Here is a 17,047-nt window from a genome sequence, read left to right on the forward strand (position 1 = left end):
TACGTCCAAATTTAGAAGCAAAACAGGCGGATTCACAGCAAACCGGTACCGGAGTGGGTGGGTATTGTGGACAGGGATGCCAGGACTGGGCTGAGCCTGTTGCGCTTGTGTTTTGTACTTCTTTCTTCCGCACATACGCCACTTACCTATTTGAAGTGACACTTGCACGAAAATATTTATTGCCCTCTATCTCAGATCACCTATTAACTGTCAATCATCTGGCTTATCATCTGCATTTCTCAAGATTCTGTGTTATTTTTGTCCAGGGTGGTTGAAAAAAGAATAGATGTGTGATACCCAGAGCCATAGGGAATCAGCAGCTTCAAGAATCGGATCATTTATCCAGATTCATTTTCAGCATTTCTGATTGGCTCCGTACTAGCGTACGTCACTTGCCACTCTCATTGATTGCATCACAGCTCTGGCGAAGATCCTAAACCAATCACGTCTTTCTTCATCGACCAATTATGTCTATCAAACTTGTTCCCGGTAATCCAAACCATCCCGTTAGGATAAATTCACATCATGAGAAGTTATTAGCACCAGCGGACCTGGGCAGTGGGCACCCCGGCAGATTTAACACAGATACTGTCGAGGCTTGGCAAAAGTTAAGCGCCTTTCGCCTCTATCTTAGTCCACGGCTCTTCTCGCGAACGCGGTAGGTAGGCTGTACCGCAGCACAGCCACGCCTTGCGGCACAGCCTACCTCCACAGGCAACAGCTGCGGGGGCGCAGCGCGACGGCGGCCGCCTGGCTCGACCTTGCATTCTTGTGGCTTGGCACTGGCCGCTGCGCATACGCAAATGTGTTGACAGGTTGGTCTGATTTGAGCCGCTGTTTCTGTGTTTCCCGCTATAGAAGAAGCTCTCTGGCGACACATTGCCGTTGCCGTACCCTGATCGCGCGTTAGCCGGCTGACGCTATCGCTATCTTGAACGAACGCCAGTCAGTTGCACTCATGGGCTGAGCGGATCGACTTGGAAGGAGATGAGAGCTTTCAAATAATATCGTTTTAGGCATAGAACAGCGTGGTTAGGATTGACCAATCATCAGAACCCAGGCATGCTTCGAGTTTCGGTGAGCATTAGCCGCTAAATCGCCGTTATGGATCGATGAGATAAGGCGCATCTCAGATAGCACTGTGGTGACGCAAGCTGACTGATCATATCATCATTGTAGTGACGGAGTGGGAATCATGTATCACTCTGGCGGTGGAGTGGGGGCATGGGACTTGTATAATAGGTAGCAATCGCTTCTGAGATAGTTGGCTCATATGGGCATCAGTTATTCAGTTGCATGGGGGGGGGGGAGGGAGGGAGTCTCGACGGCACAGATATATTTCTGTCAACGCAAGTCACGTGCATATTTTATGCTTCATGCCTGTGGCTGCATGAGCGCTCATGTATCATTGTGGTAGCCACGCTGTGAGGACTATGCATCACCAGTTGTTGGGCGAGAGCATGTGGCTTACATCATCATCATCATCATTTATTTCGTTTGGAAGCTCCATGCACTCACGGCTTTTCAGTCCAAGTGTCATACAGTAAATAGGTAGGCACATATATAAAGCTAAAATAAACACTAAAGCTAAAAGTAAAAACCATGAAAAGCATGGGACTTAAAAAGTAAAATGCATATCGGTACAAATGACCGAAAGCTACGCGCACAGTGACTAGTCACCATTGAATAATCGTCGACAACGCCTGCGACAAGTGGCCGACGTGCGTGACGACCGAATGTCTGCTGGCAGCGAGTTCCAAACGTCACAGGCGCGGTAATAAAAGAACTTGCGAGCATGTTCGGTGCGGACCCTCGGCAGTTCGAGCTGCATATTCTCAGTGGCTCGAGTCTGTCTGCTCGACACGTCGCTGCGTTGTACAAACCGCTCAGAGAGGCACTTCGGTGCATGAACATTATTCAACAAGTAATGCACAGTACTGCAGTCATTCTCCGCCACCAGCCTGTCTATATGGGGCCAGCATAGCTCTGCCAACAGAGGCGTCACATGAGCCGAGCGTCGGACCCCCATGACGACCTGTGCACAGTGGTTTATCACCTTCTGAATACGGTGTCGCTGCACGACGCCACATCCCGACCACACAGACATACAGTATCGGATGTGAGGGAAAATTAACATCTCCACGATCATCTGCTTCACGTTTCGCGGCAGGCCGCGAGCGGATCTGGACAGTCCCCCTAGTGTGGCATAGCATCGGCGGATAACCGCGGTCACATGCGATTCAAAAGTCAGTCCGGAGTCGACTACCACACCGAGAATCTTGGTCGCTACAGATGGACGAATCGTCGCACTACCAAATTTAACAGTAAATTCTGTGTCGAGTCGGCGCCTTTGTGACTTTACAACAACAAGATCTGTTTTGGTGGGATTGATTTTCAAACAGTTTTGAACAAACCAGTGACTCGCGATCTCTAAAGTGCTCTCTACATCTGCAGAGTTTTGACATGTGCTTTGGTGATGCTCTATGCAAAAACTGAACGTCATCGGCGTACATAACAGTTTTTGTGTCCAGGTACGATGCTAGATCATTCGTGAAAATTAAAAACAAGATCGGCCCGAGCAGCGACCCCTGAATCACGCCGTGAGTGATCGGTCTCACTTCCTCACCACCCCGAACCACCTGACATCTGTCGGACAACCAGTTACGGAACCAGTGCGCGTCGATTCCATACCAGCCCAGCTTTTCCAGGAGCCGGGGATGCTGGACACTTACGCTCAACCAGGTCTGCTGACGGTTGCCAATCTGCATAAACAACATGTTAGGATCGGTTCATTGGACGGGAAAATTCGTCCCGATCTGCTGTGTTACAAGAAAGTATGCCTCAAGAGAACACTATTGTCGTAGCACGATCAGGCTCGAGCAGCAGCAGGTATTGGTATTGCTTTGTGCAGACGTCGATGATTGGATGTTATGCTATTTTAGACGGCGCGACGGGACTGGATCAGACAGAATGGCTTTTCTTTGGAGAGACAGCGTCTTGGATCGCTGAATATTTGCTATGACTTCCAATTATTTTCGTTGTAATCGCAGAATGACCTACTTTTGGCCTATGAATCTATTTTTGCTGCGGGAATCCACGGATCTACATAGCCCGACCCTTAGTTAGTCCGTTCCTTGAAGGCCACAGTAATCTGTCAGCCTGGATGGCCATTGTTCATCCCACAGCCATATATTACCATCCAATAGTTAGGAAGTGCAGCAGTTCACACTCCCGTTGGCAGCCACCTCTTCCGTTTGCAAGCCTCCTTCGAGAGAGACATTTCGCGATTCCAGATGACCATTTATCAGCAAATGGCTAGAACTCTTATTGCTCCGCTTGGACAGGTTTGAAATCGGACACGCGCTCGAAATTCAATTACCTAATAAGGGCCCGGGGGGATTCGATGCCGTCGTAAGCCATCAGACATATTGATCCTTACCAGTTACCACCTCATCTAGAAAAGACGTCGAACAAAGGAGAAAGGCAGCCACTCGCAGGAAACGTGTCAACAAATGAAACAAAGTCACGCGCACCACATGAGGGTGTCTAATGACTAGTGAGTTGAGTCAGTCATCTTGAAATGTCAGGAAGGAAAAAGATATGATGTTACTTAAGAGGTGGAGAAACAAGATATGTTTTGCGATGAAAACTTACCAATGTAGACGGAGCGAAAGACACGCAGCACGCATGACGAAGCGAACGTCTTTTTATATCCGGGACTAAGTATCCACGTCAACCCAGCACACTGAAAAAAGTTTTTACCATCAATTTACTAAGTTACTAGCTTTGGTAAATTTTACCATCAGCCTACCATCATATTACTACCAGCCTACTATGGTGCTGAATACTATCCTGCCTTGACATGTTGATATTACCATGGTTACGTTTATCAGGGGTGGTTTTGTACCCCAGTTTACAAGGTGGTAACCACCTGAGGCTAGTAGATACCCTCGTAAGCTAATATTCCCTACCATAGTAAAATCAACCTTTCCACGGGCGGATCCAGCAGCTGAATTCGGCGATCAAGTCTCCTCCTTTCCATAGAGGTGTTTGCCAATTTTTGATATGTTGGAAGGAGCGTCATCCAAGGACTAGCTGAGACCCTGAGCAATTAATAGTTTTATGGACGAAAGGCCAGAAATTTCTTGCAACAGTTCCCTGGGTGTGCTTCTGCTGCTATGGTAAGGTATACCATGGCAACACCATGACAACACTACACCCTTACTAACAATCCACGTGCGTCTGACTCTGCTGCAGCGGCGCCGCCATGTCAGTTCCGGCCGCGCGCCGGCGTTGTGAAGGTGCTCCGTGGTTTTAAATATTTGAACGGTGATTGTGTGGGTGGTTAGCGTAGCTGACGGTGGAGGATACTCGGAAATAACAAGTAAGTCGTTGTATCTTCAGCATAATAATACTTATCTCACGAGTGCCATTTCCAGCAAAGATCGCAGCCTTTGTTTCGGTTCATGTTGTTGAATTTCCTTGAGACCCTGTTGGACCGGGTAGGGGGAGGGTGGTGGGGTGGGTATCATTGCGGGCATTTCCCAGCGTCGGAAATCAACGTGTTTTTTTATTTGTTAACCCACGCCTCACTGGGGTATGTGCTCTAACGCGCCCCACAGCACGTTACAGCACGTTACAGTGGGGGGGGGGGGGGGCTCCTAACTCCGAAACTACTGGGCCGATTGTCAAAATTCAAACGGCCCCTGGTAGCCCTGGAAATATTGTTGAGCGAAGCCTAATGTCATTGACCTCGAGGTCATCGATGACGTCACAGGTCAGGTCAAAGTAAAAATATCAGCGTCTTGGCACTCTGGGCGCCGGCCAACAAATCAGATCAGGCTCATTTTTTGTTTGCACACTCGTGAATATATGCGTAACATAACCTGAGGGTACCGAACTTGTACTTCGAATTTTTCAGGTCAAGGCCATCTCATCCCAGGTCACGAAAGCTTTATATCGTGCATCGGTGACGTGAGACATGTTTTATGGTTCATGTAGGCCATATATATCGAAATCAGTGTTGTATGTGTCAGTTTAGGCCATTTTAGCTGAATATAGCTGAGGTCAGGTCAGGTCACTTTAGGTCAAAAATGGTCAAATTTTGAAGTTGACATTTTTCAACAAAAAAGGTGTTTGTCAGATGAAGTTCACATATATTCAACGCATATGTGTTCAAACACATATAGACCCCGTTTCCATGGGCATCACTGATCCGGATCAGCAAACTTAAATCGTATTATATTTCTCGAACTCTTCGTTACATGATATAATTCCAAGTGGATTAGGCTTATATAATCAGTTAATCCCTTATTTTCATTTTCATATATTGTCTAACTATACTGGATTAGCTAATCCATTTTTACTGATCCGGATCAGTGATGCCCATGGAAACGTGGTCATATTCTGCTTTTTTTCATTCAGAAACGTATATGTAAAAAATAAAAAATACAATTTCTGAGTTTTTATATTTATAATTTTCAAAATATTCAACATTTCGAAAGTCCGAAATCAGTTTGGTAGCCCTGTAGAGTCCACCCATGCAAAAAAAGGATCTAGCTTAACCCTCAAGGCGGTGGGGGGGGGGCATTTTTTGCATCCATCTTTAGTTTTTTTTTCGATATATCTCCAGAACCGCTGCGCCGATCTTCACCAAACTTTCAGTACCCTTTTGCACATTGTGACCAAATTTTTTTTCCAAAGGCTATGATAAGTTGGCCGCTACGTCGGAGTGACGTCATTTCTGCCATTGTCGACCAAAAAAAAAGCTTCGCGGGAAGAGCTGTCAGGTCTATAAATTTGATTATGCATAAAAATGTTCAAGACATGAAATGTGTAGAATTACCAGGGCTACGTTCTCTCGATTTTGTTTTTGAAGTTGACCCCAAAAATAAAAAGAAATAGATATAATAGCCAAAAAATCCCAAAAGTTTTTCGATTTTCGAAACAAACGGAATATATGTAATAGCCACTATGGACTTCTATTCACATTCCAAGTATTAGATCGATAACTCCTTTTTGCCAAGTTATAACAAAAAAAACTGTTCAAAATTAATGACGTCAAATTTTCAAACTCGATTTTGGCAATTCTAGACCACAAAGCGCAAAACAAAGACCACCATTAGACTCGCCGTGACGAGTGGCATCGAATCAATACCAATTTTATGCGAAACTATCAACTTTGACCTGAAATTTGACCTTTTTGACCTGACATTGACCTGACCTCCACCAGAAAGTGACCAAAAAACCGTCCCTGATGGTCTTATAACCAACACCATTGAGGCGAATATGAAAAATTGGCCATAAAACATGCATCGCACAACCCTACTTAGTAAAGATAGGTTCATGTGCTGACCCTTGGTGATCGGACCTGGTATTATCAGTGACCTCCAATAGCAACATATGCTCGTATAATAGGCAACTCACGCCCTATCGCTGATTTTTGACAAAATGCCCTTTACTCGATGTTGCAGCGCATTCCTTAAAAGACCCGTGAACGGTGAAACATTTTATCTTTGACTTGGCCTGTGATGTCATCGGTGACCCCGAGGTCAATGAAATTGAAGTTCCCTCGACAAATTTAACAAGGCTATCGAACGCCATTTAAATTTTACCGATCCGTCATAGTAGCTTCGGAGATTCGGGGGGGGGGGGTCAAAAATCCCCCCCCTCCCACCGCGCGGAAGGTAGCCGGGAGGCCCACCGCTTGCCGGGTTAAAACTCAGATCTTGAGAGCGATTACCGTTGTTCAATGCTTTGCATCAAAATCGGCCGAACATGATGTCACTCTGGCGTCATTTCCGGCCGATCTATAGTAGCTACGAAAATTTTATTAGTGCACAAGGTGTCAAATAAATTGATGCAGCCGAAGGTCCTAAAAGCTTTGTTTTGATACGTCCAGCGGTTTTAAAGATATTGCGTAAACACGAGAGGGGCTATGAATAGCCCTCCCCACAGTAGGGTGGGGGTTAACCCTCGCCCGTATTGGTGTTTTTCAGCCACGAACGTTTAAGGGGGGGTCCGTTGAACCCCCTCCTTGCCGTTTCGCCCCTGATTGAGCTAGAGCTTCGCGGAAAAAACGAGCGTGCTGCCCGTGACGAGAGAAAGCCGATGGTACCCAATTTTATCCTAGGTCGTCGGTCCTAGGTCATCGGTTGACCTTCCAGGTCAGGTCAATGACCCAAAAGTGGGGAAAACTGGGACCTGTTAGAACGTCGTAAAACGTGGCTGCTATTGGGTTTTTTAGGGAACTGATCACGAATATCATGTTAGCTATGATCATAGATGATGTCTTCATGCATTTAGGCCAGGTCGGGTCAGGTCAGGTCAGGTCAACCAGTAAGGGTTTTGCCGGGTATTCGTAGTAGGTGCACTAGGTGGCAACCGCCTCTGACAGCTTCGTAACATGTTACGAAGGCACCAAAACTACTTCGTAAATGTTCATATATGGTTGTTAAATTCGAAATCAGCTAAAAAAACTAGCCTAGAAAGATGCTGATAAAACTCGAAAAAGTAAACCGAGGTCATCAAAGGTCAATGAACTGACCTGACCTTCTGGTGACCTTGACATCCACCCTAATGCATGGGAGCAGCATCATATCCCATGTTTGAACGCTTGAAACCACGAAAGGACTGCAAACGCGCGGCAAATGCGAGCCGACATACGCCGAATCGCGATTCCGGCCAAACATGGTCTCGAAAAGTAGGTCACAGGTCAAAGGTCATTAGTCAGGGCCATTACATTTTTTAGGGTAGGTGTAAAATTGATTATAACTCGAGGGTACTGAAAGCTTCGTTGCGGTCGGCCGCTTTTTACGCGAGGTATTCGCGAAAAACCGAGGGGGAGTCCGTTCGACCCCCCCCCCCCTATACGGGGGAGGGTTAACAAGCCAAAACGTTGCTAATTTTTATTTTGATCTGACCTGTGACGTCAACGGTGATCTCGAGGTCAATAAAATTAGGTTTTGCTCGACAGTTTTTCCAGGGCTATCAGACGCCGTTTCAGTTTTGACAATCGGCCCAGTAGTTTCGGAGTTGGAGCGGGGGGGGGGGTTCTATAAATAGCCCCCGCCTCCCCCAGTGGAGTGCGTTACAGAACATACCCCAGTGGGGCGCTGGTTAAGAGTAGAATTTTTGAATTATTGCCAACACTCAACACTGTACCTCATGGCAATTAATTCATTATAGGGCATTTTACCTGAACCAGCCTCTGGCCTAATGTCCCAAATTTGCTAAATTCCTCACCCTACAAATCCCCTGTTCTATTAGATGCTGCCATTTTTTTAAAACAACTTATCTTAAATCCTTGTTTCATCAAACTGGGAGCTAGGTCACGGGACACTGCGAGTCAAGGTGGGAGGGGTAGGAGATAGAGTGTCACTGCGGCACACACAATCAATCTTTCCATTGGTTTATCTTATATCAATGCCTGCTCTTTTCCAGAGCTGGCTTTCGAAGTTCGAACCTTCGGTATATGGCTACCAATGCCCTTGGAGAAGGTGTTGCGTGATAAATCGCTGGAAGGGCGACATTCAACGATTGTGTGAAAAGAGACCGATTGCATTGTGATGATAAAGTGAACTGTAATAATTGTTGTTCATGCGCGTTGTTTGGTTATGTGCAGACGTAACTTTGTTTGTGGCCAAATGCTTTTTATGTGTGAAATATTTCATGTAGGTTACTAGGTAGATGCTTTGGAAAAGTGAAGAGCTGCTTTGTCGACTGCTAGGTAGATACTGTCATGCATGCTGTTGTGCATCAGTAAGTGGCTGTCGTAATGATAAACAAATTTGGCATGGATAGGCTAAAGCACAGCATATGAAGCATGCTGGTTGATGACTAGTAAGATCCTGTTAACCGACTGGTAATATCACAATAAATGTCACATAGTAAACTATTGTTTTACGATGGTTGGCCAGCAAAGCAAAGCTGGTATCCAGATGACAAAAGGATGGTTTTACCATGATAAGTCATTAGTAAGCATTACCAGGGAGTAGCTAACGATAGTAAAGTCCTAGTTTCGTGCTAGTATCACGTGGGTTTTTGGGCATGGTATGACGACATATAGTTACCGTGTTAATACCATGGTAATTTTTACTGGCATTGGTATTCACATGGTTTTACATTCATATTAGGCCTAGTATTTGGGTCGTAAGTTAGTTTACCATAGGTAAGAGGCTGTTCAAAATATGACCACCACTCGAAAACTAACTAGGGTGGTATTTTTCTTAGTAGGCGGTACCAGGATAATACTAGCGTTAGTAGAGCTTTGGTTTCTTATTAGTTATGCTTTAGTTTCAAGGTAGTATGATGAAAAAATATTACCGTACTAAGACCATGGTATTTTGATGAGCATTGGTAGTTGCATAGTATTCCTTTGATATTGGGCCTAGTATTTGGATCGTAAACTGGTTTACCATAAGTAAAAGGCTGTTCAAAATATGACCACCACCCAAAAACTAACTAGGGTGGTATTTTTTTCTTTCAGTGCAGACGCTGAATTAGCGTTGCCATGACAACATGTGACTGCTTCCGCCGATCTCCGGGCCGTGACATGATCGAGGTGACATTGCCATCAAGCCGGTGGTGCGGTCGCCGTGTAGGTCGATGCCACTCTGACCGGGCGCGGCTCGGTTCACCGCCGTGCACCAATTAGGGCGATCCGTCTCCCCGGGGGCGTATGTTGCCAGCGGCCCACCCATCTGTCCGCGGACAGACATTACCCGCTGATTAAAGGAGCGACCGCGCCGCTCCAGTGGTGCGCAACAGCGCGACGCCGCCGGACCGACCGCGGCGTGGTCACTGCACGGTGCGTGGGACGCCGCGTTCACATTTTTTTCTTCAAATGACAACAAAAATATATTTGCAGTAAAGTGAGATTCAAATAGTATTGTGAACTAGCAAATAAATACCGACGCAGCACCCTATATACTCTATTATGACCTGATGGCGCCTTTTGACCTGACCTGATCTGATCTGACCTTGGACGGATTTTAAACTGCGAGATTCAGTTGAACTCTGCATATGCTCTCTGTGTGGGAAAAGCGCAATATAACTTTTTACAGCGGTTAGATACTCTTGCTGACCTCCCTAGCTGACCTGACCCGGATTCTAATGTGAACTCGAGGTCTATGATGCAACCTGCAGCATTTACTTACAGAGGGTGCACCATCGTGTCAATCTGAAGGTGTCACGTGTTATCGACCACTTCAGGTCTCACGAGCCAGCCGCAGAGTCAGCGAACAGCCTCCGACGTCCATCGACTTCACTCGGGCACGAGTGCCACATCATTGACGTCACTCGGGCAGGAGTGTCACATCAAGGACGTCACAGAAACTAAGCCGGCTGGAACGCTGCAGCGAAGATGGCTCAGTTTTAAGCCCTTTGGCACGTGACAAGATTTTTATCCGGAAATCAGTGTGCCGTCCACGCTTAGCTCTGAGTCGGTGTGAAGGCCGTGCAGGGGTCGCAATGCTGTGGTCAGTGGCGCATGAAGTGTGCCACTCACCCAGCGCTAAGCTTATGTAAATTTTATAACATCACTGCAAAATTGGTGGTAAGAATTATGGCTAAGTCAGTATTGCTGTCGAGTGACCAGCAGCCTGACCTGACCTGACCTGAGCTGGGCTGAGCGGTGACATTGGACGGTGACGTGGCAGCGTCATGTACGCCTCTGTCAGTGGTCATGGTAACGGCGGCGGCTCCAGCCGACACTACTCCAAGAGGGGCGTGCAGGGCCGGCGGGAGCGGTCCCTGTACCGCCGCGTGGTCAACTTTGTCACTCAGTACGTGACCGGCACCCAGTTCAAAACAGGTGGGTGGAGCAGACTCAGTCTCGCGTCGGTATGGTATGCGTAATTGTTAACAGGCATGCAGTCGCTTATACGTGCTCCTATCATCCTTGTTCTTTGAAAGATCTAGTGACTTTTCATCAATTCTGATGAGAACAATGTCCATGATAAATCCATCTTTTTTTGTTCAATATTTCGAAGCGGTGCAAAATAATGATGGCGAGGGATACAACAATTTTGATATTCAATATCCACATGGGATGCCTTTTATCCTTGATGTTCTGTATCGTGTTTGAAAAGATAGATGGGACAAATGGGCGAACATACGAGTATGGCAGTGTGCCGAGCAAGTCACTGAGTGCGTAGTGATGTCGGGGCGGGTCTGACACCGTTTGTTTGTCCGTCTGTTGGCGCCTCTGTCTCCAGTAAGCGATGTTTGCTCTGTCCGTGTCTGTTTATATACTGTGCAGCTCGCTCAGTGAGCCGTCCATAGTTGAAACAACAGCCGGGCAGAGACGTGCGTACAGAGGCACTCGGAAACGACTGCCCTCTGACGGGTGGGGTGGGGGAGAGGGAGATGAACATATTCATGTCTTTGTACCAACAAGGGTGTAAGGATCTGTAGAGGAACACAGCTGTTCAGTTTGCCACTCTATTTCAGAATGCCGCGCGGGCCGGCTGACCCGCGCAGACGATGACACAGCGGTACAGTCTAACAGACAGGCGCACGCACACCGCGCCCTGCGCACGCGCAGCCGCCGCGCGGCCCCGCGCACGCGCAGTCGTCGCATGGACCACGCCCAATTACCGTACATTACTTTCCCACGTAAAAGTTTGGTTTGTTCCGCACACGAACCGGATAGCGACGCGCGAGCTCACTGCGGTTGCCCGTAGAAACAGACGCGTCATCGGGCCGCGACAATGGCACCGGCGCCGTCCGCTGAGATTGCGACAGCGGCACTCGGCCAGATAGCGGCGATGACGGAACGGCAGCGCCCGAGACCTCGCGCTGAGTCGGCTCAGCAGACGACCCAGCAGCAACACCAGCCAGCTCGCCAGACGACCCAGCAGACGGCTCGGCAGACGACCCAACGGCAGCACCAGGTGCCGGCGGCCGAACGAGCGCCGCGGCGGGCGGCCGTTGAACAGCGTCGGCGGCAGCCGGTAGCCAGCCAGAGTGAGCTCCCTCAGCGCCGCCGCCAGATGTCACCTCTCCGCTCCGGCTCAGGTCAGGTAGCTGACGATATCCTGTGGACAGGGGTCGGCGTCTCAGTTCATCGACCTGGAGATCGATCTCTTTTGGCTCTCGTCCTCTTTCACGAAGTTGATCGATGTGACGTCTCCAGCATCTCCCGTCTTCTAATCGTACCACATACGACACCGGTCCATCGATCGCACAGATAAAGCCGGGTACCCAAGGACGACCCACTGAGAAATTTCTTGCATAAACCTGGTCATCTATGTCAAAAGTGCGAAGCGTACGCTTACCGTCATGGTTTTGTTTTTGGCTCACTTGACCTTTGACCACCGTCGCCCGGATGCTCGGCCGTAGAAGGTCCAGCTTACTCCGCAGCCTCCTGCCAAGCATCAGCTCTGCGGGCGGAACACCAGTTGTTGACTGAGGGACAATGTGTTGATGAAGGAGCCAATTTGCGAGACACAGATCCCATTGTCCCCCGCCAGAGCGCTGCAGCGCTAGCTTCACTTCTCTCACCATCCTCTCTGCCAAACCGTTCCCCTGACTGTGTCCTGGTTCTATCGTTTTGTGCTCTACGCCGTTCCCACGCAAAAACTCTTGGAACTCCTCAGAAGTAAATGCTGTCGCATTGTCTGACACGAGTACATCAGGAAGGCCCCAGCGTGAAAACATTTTTCTCAATTGAACAATGGTGGTCCTCGAGCCAATACTGTGACACAGTTCAGCCTCTACCCATTTTGAGTGAGCGTCCACCACAACCAATACGTATCGTCCTCTTACCGGCTCAGCGTAATCAATGTGAATCCTGGACCACGGGCGGTCCGGCCAGGGCCACATACTCAGCGGTGCGCGGTCCGGTGCTGGGCGGCTCTCCTGGCATGGCTGGCAGCTCCGCACGACTTCCTCGATGGCGGCATCGATGCCCGGCCACCAGACGTAGCCTCGTGCCAGCGCCTTCATGCGCCTCATCCCGGGGTGGGCAGCATGTAGCTCGGCCAGTACCTCGCCTTGTGCCCTCTCTGGAATGATGACACGGTGTCCCCACATGAGGACGCCTGCGGTGACTGACAGCTCCAGTTTCCTGTCGGTAAATGATTTTGGCACATCGTCACCTTCACACCAATCACCATACTGCACACTCTGCAGCACTCTGCTCAACGTCCGATCCGTAGCTGTGAGTCGGGCTATCTTTTTTGCGTCGATTACGCGACTGTCCACCATCAAGACCAGCTCTTCCGGTTCACCTGATTTGCCTAAAGGTAACGGAAGACGGGACAGAGCGTCGGCATTTCCCATGCGATCAGTCGGTCTGTGCTCAACGCTGTAACTGTATGTCGACAGCTTCAGCGCCCACCGTCTGATCCTAGCAGAGGTCATGGTCGGTAAGTCCTGATGTTCTCCGAACAGTCGTAACAGCGGCTTGTGATCTGTTACCAGCTTAAAACGGTTCCCGAGCAGATAGTTGTGAAATTTGCACACGCCGAACACAATGCCTAGAGCTTCTCTGTCAATCTGTGCATATCTGCGTTCAGACTCTGTCAGAGTACGCGATACATACCCCAAAGGCCTCTCTGATCCGTCAGCCTCTCGATGCGCCAGTACCGCGCCGATGCCGACGGGAGAGGCGTCACAGACCAAGACGAGCTGCTGGCCACTCCTGTAGTGCGCCAGAAATGAGTCCGACGTCAGGGCGTTCCGCGCCCACTGGAAGCTCTTCTCCTGCTCGGTACCCCAGCGCCATCTGGAATCTTTCCGGAGGAGCTCGTACAACGGGGCCAACTTGTCAGCACGGGAGGGCAGATACTTTGCGTAGTAGGTCACCATTCCGAGAAAACTTAGCAGCTCCTTGACACTTTTAGGAACTGGAGCATCCCTGATAGCTCTCACTTTGGCTGGCGTCGGTCTGATGCCATTCCTGTCGATCAGATGCCCCAAATACTCCACTTTTTGCATCATGAACTGACACTTGGATGCACGTACCTTCAGTCCAGCTTCTTGCAAGCGGCGGAGGACCTCGTCCAGCGTCTTCAGGTGCTCTTCAGTGGACCTACTGCTCACCAAAATGTCATCGAGGTACACGGCAACAGATGGCATGCCGCTCAACACCTTTTCAATCTCTCGCTGGAATATCCCTGGCCCAGCTGATATTCCAAATGGTAAGCGAGTATAGGACATGGGCCCTTTAGCCGTACTTATCGTCAAAACATCCCTCGAATCTTTATGAATGGGAATCTGGTTGTAAGCTTGTGCAAGATCAATCTTCGAGAAAATCACTCCTCCCGCTAACTGAGCAAAAAGATCCTCAACGAGCGGCAGTGGATACTGATCCAGTTTGACGGCACGGTTGGCAGTGAGTTTGAAGTTGGCACATACCCTGATCTCACCAGACTTTTTCAGCACTGGAACCAGTGGTGCAGCCCACTGGCTGTGCTGCACCGGCACCAGGATGCCCGCCTTGACGTCCTTGTCGATCTGCTCTTCCACCTTTTCCCTGTAGACGTACGGCAGGGATCTGGGTCTGAAAAATCTGGGGGGCACAGAACGGTCCACCTCTAGCTTCACCTCGACCCCTTTTAACTCACCGAGACCCGGCTCGAACACTTGACGGTACTTTCCCTTCAGCTGATCGATGGCCGAGTTGAAGACCGCCTTGACCTCGCACCAGTTGATTCGGATGGCCTCCAACCAGTCTCTGCCCAAGAGACTGGATCTGCTGCCTTTCACCACGATCACCTTCATACCAGGGTATGTCATACCATTGTGCTCGACAGACGTACAAAATTCCCCGAGCACAGGAATGGGCTGATGTGTATATGCTCGTAGCTGAACCCTACACTCTTTCAGCCTAGGCTTGCAGTTCAACATGCTGAAGGTATTCTCTCCAATGAGAGTGTACCTAGAGCCTGTGTCGATCTCCATTGTCACATCAGTCTGTTGCAGTTTAACATCACACGTGAACGGAAGTGAGCCACCCACCTGTCTGACGTCAGCAGTGCCGGTGTCAGTGGATCGACGGATCTGGCCGACTGCTTCTTCGGCTTCCACCCAGCTCTCCCAGTCCTCTTCATCGCCGGAGCCGGTGACATTGTTGGCCGACTGACGGCGCCTCCCAGAAGTGGCCGACTTCCGTGGGCGGCGCCTGCACGCTCTCTGAATGTGGCCGAACTGGCCACAGTTTCGGCACTTGAAGTTACGGAATCTGCATATATCTGGACTGTGATTCGCACGATTGCAACGCCAGCAAGGCTCTGTGTTCGCCTGCGCTGCAGCAGCATGGACAGTGGCGTGGCCCGTGCCCCCGCACTGACCTGCGATGACCTGAGCGTCCTTACTCGACATCTCGAGCGACAGGCTGACTTGCTGAGCTCTGGAGAAGTCCAGCTGGGGCTCAGCCAAGAGGTGCCTCTGGATGCGCTCGTCAGCGATGCCGCACACCAGCTGCTCCATCAGCCGATCCTCCAGTGTGCCTCCAAACTCGCAGTGCTCTGCTGCCTTGCGGAGCTCGGCGATAAAGTCTGCAACAGGTTGAGACGGATCACGATGGCACTGGCTAAATCGAAATCTGCTCAATATTTTCGATGGCTTGGGGTCTTTGTGAGCTCTCATCACTTCTAACAGCTCTTCAAACGATTTATCATGCAGTGCAGCCGGTGAAACTAAGCTGCGAAACAATGTATACGCCTTCTTCCCACAAGCAGTCAATAAACGAGCTCTCTTGACGGTACCATCAGTGATTTCCTTACTTTCCAAGAGGAAGACAAAACGTTCCTCCCACTCACACCATGAATCCGTATCGGGATTAAATGGTTCGATCTCACCCATTTTGCTGCAGCAGAAGTCTCGGTGCCCAACGGGTTTAATACCAGAGCCGTCCGCGGCGACCGGGACCACGCCTTGTCCAGCACCCGTCCTTTGGCTGTCCGTTTTCCTCGTCGCCAGTTGTAGAGGAACACAGCTGTTCAGTTTGCCACTCTATTTCAGAATGCCGCGCGGGCCGGCTGACCCGCGCAGACGATGACACAGCGGTACAGTCTAACAGACAGGCGCACGCACACCGCGCCCTGCGCACGCGCAGCCGCCGCGCGGCCCCGCGCACGCGCAGTCGTCGCATGGACCACGCCCAATTACCGTACAGGATCCATGTGAACAACATATTCTGGATTCAAGGATCATGGATCAAGATCAAGAATCCATGTGAATATGTTGCAGAATATGTCTGCAACATATTCTGCAGCGATTACTTTCGGTATATTGAAAAAGCGATATGAAGGCCTTTTGATAGTCTATGCACCTGCTCATGAGTCCTCCCCGATGGACCCTCAGAATCGAGACCAATTGCAGTTCATGGAACCTCTCTCTCGCGCGCGGAGCTCGCCGGCTCCCCACTGCAGGTCATGCCGCCGTTGTTTCCCGTGCCGACTATATTTCATTTATGTCTGACAGAGTGGCAGGCGTATATCTCGTCTGTGCGCCACTGAAACTCGGCTCAGTCGCCGGCATTGGGTGCCGCTGAATTCGGCCGTGGGAAGCAGCCGATTGGCGAGCAAAGCACTCGGTCTGAATCGCTTGGGGGCGACCGGTGGCGCAGTAGCGCTGAGTGGGGTGCCGGAAAATACCGGACAGGACAGCTAGACATTACCGGACAGTCAGAAATATGGCTCAGAGTTGCTGTTACGCTTTCAGTCGCAATACAAAATGGACTAATTGTTCAATTACTAGACTGAACGAGTAATGGATCTGTTTGCGCGAGAAAAACACTTCAAGCAAAGATTGCTATCGACTTTGTCGAGCTGCGATAACACAGGAAGGCCCAAGCCTATAGCGACAGAAGCCCGCACTTCGGTAATGCCTTCGAGGGCAGAAAACACAATCTGAAACAACCCAGCAATCACTGGTAATCCCAGCACAATCCATTCTGGTGTGCAATTCGTGTCGGCTGAAGCGGCAGCGCCTACTCGCCGGCTGGGGCTGGGTTCACATTCGTCACTGAGCCTGGAGGACGTTCTTCGATTGAATTTCCGGCTGGCTCCAGGTCGACTGTGGAAAGCGACCTCGGCTA

The 17,047-nt window shown here is 49.7% G+C and overlaps 1 protein-coding gene across 2 annotated transcripts in view; it reads left to right on the forward strand.

The window, feature by feature from the left end:
* LOC122376104 (Kv channel-interacting protein 4-like) overlaps positions 1-17,047 on the forward strand; it is a 77,338-nt gene that overhangs the window by 17,140 nt on the left and 43,151 nt on the right. The window contains exon 1 of one of the 2 annotated variants that reach the window (XM_043355798.1): positions 10,160-10,813. The exons of the other annotated variant lie outside the window; for it this stretch is intronic. Within the exon in view, the coding sequence (XP_043211733.1) occupies positions 10,663-10,813 (151 nt within the window). The 5' untranslated portion in view covers positions 10,160-10,662. Of the gene's footprint in view, positions 1-10,159; positions 10,814-17,047 lie in introns of those variants that run through there. 2 annotated transcript variants of the gene reach the window in all.

This window comes from Amphibalanus amphitrite, unplaced genomic scaffold (genome assembly GCF_019059575.1).
Source record: "Amphibalanus amphitrite isolate SeventyFive unplaced genomic scaffold, NRLGWU_Aamphi_draft 002017F_arrow, whole genome shotgun sequence".
Classification (NCBI taxonomy): Eukaryota; Metazoa; Arthropoda; class Thecostraca; order Balanomorpha; family Balanidae; genus Amphibalanus; species Amphibalanus amphitrite.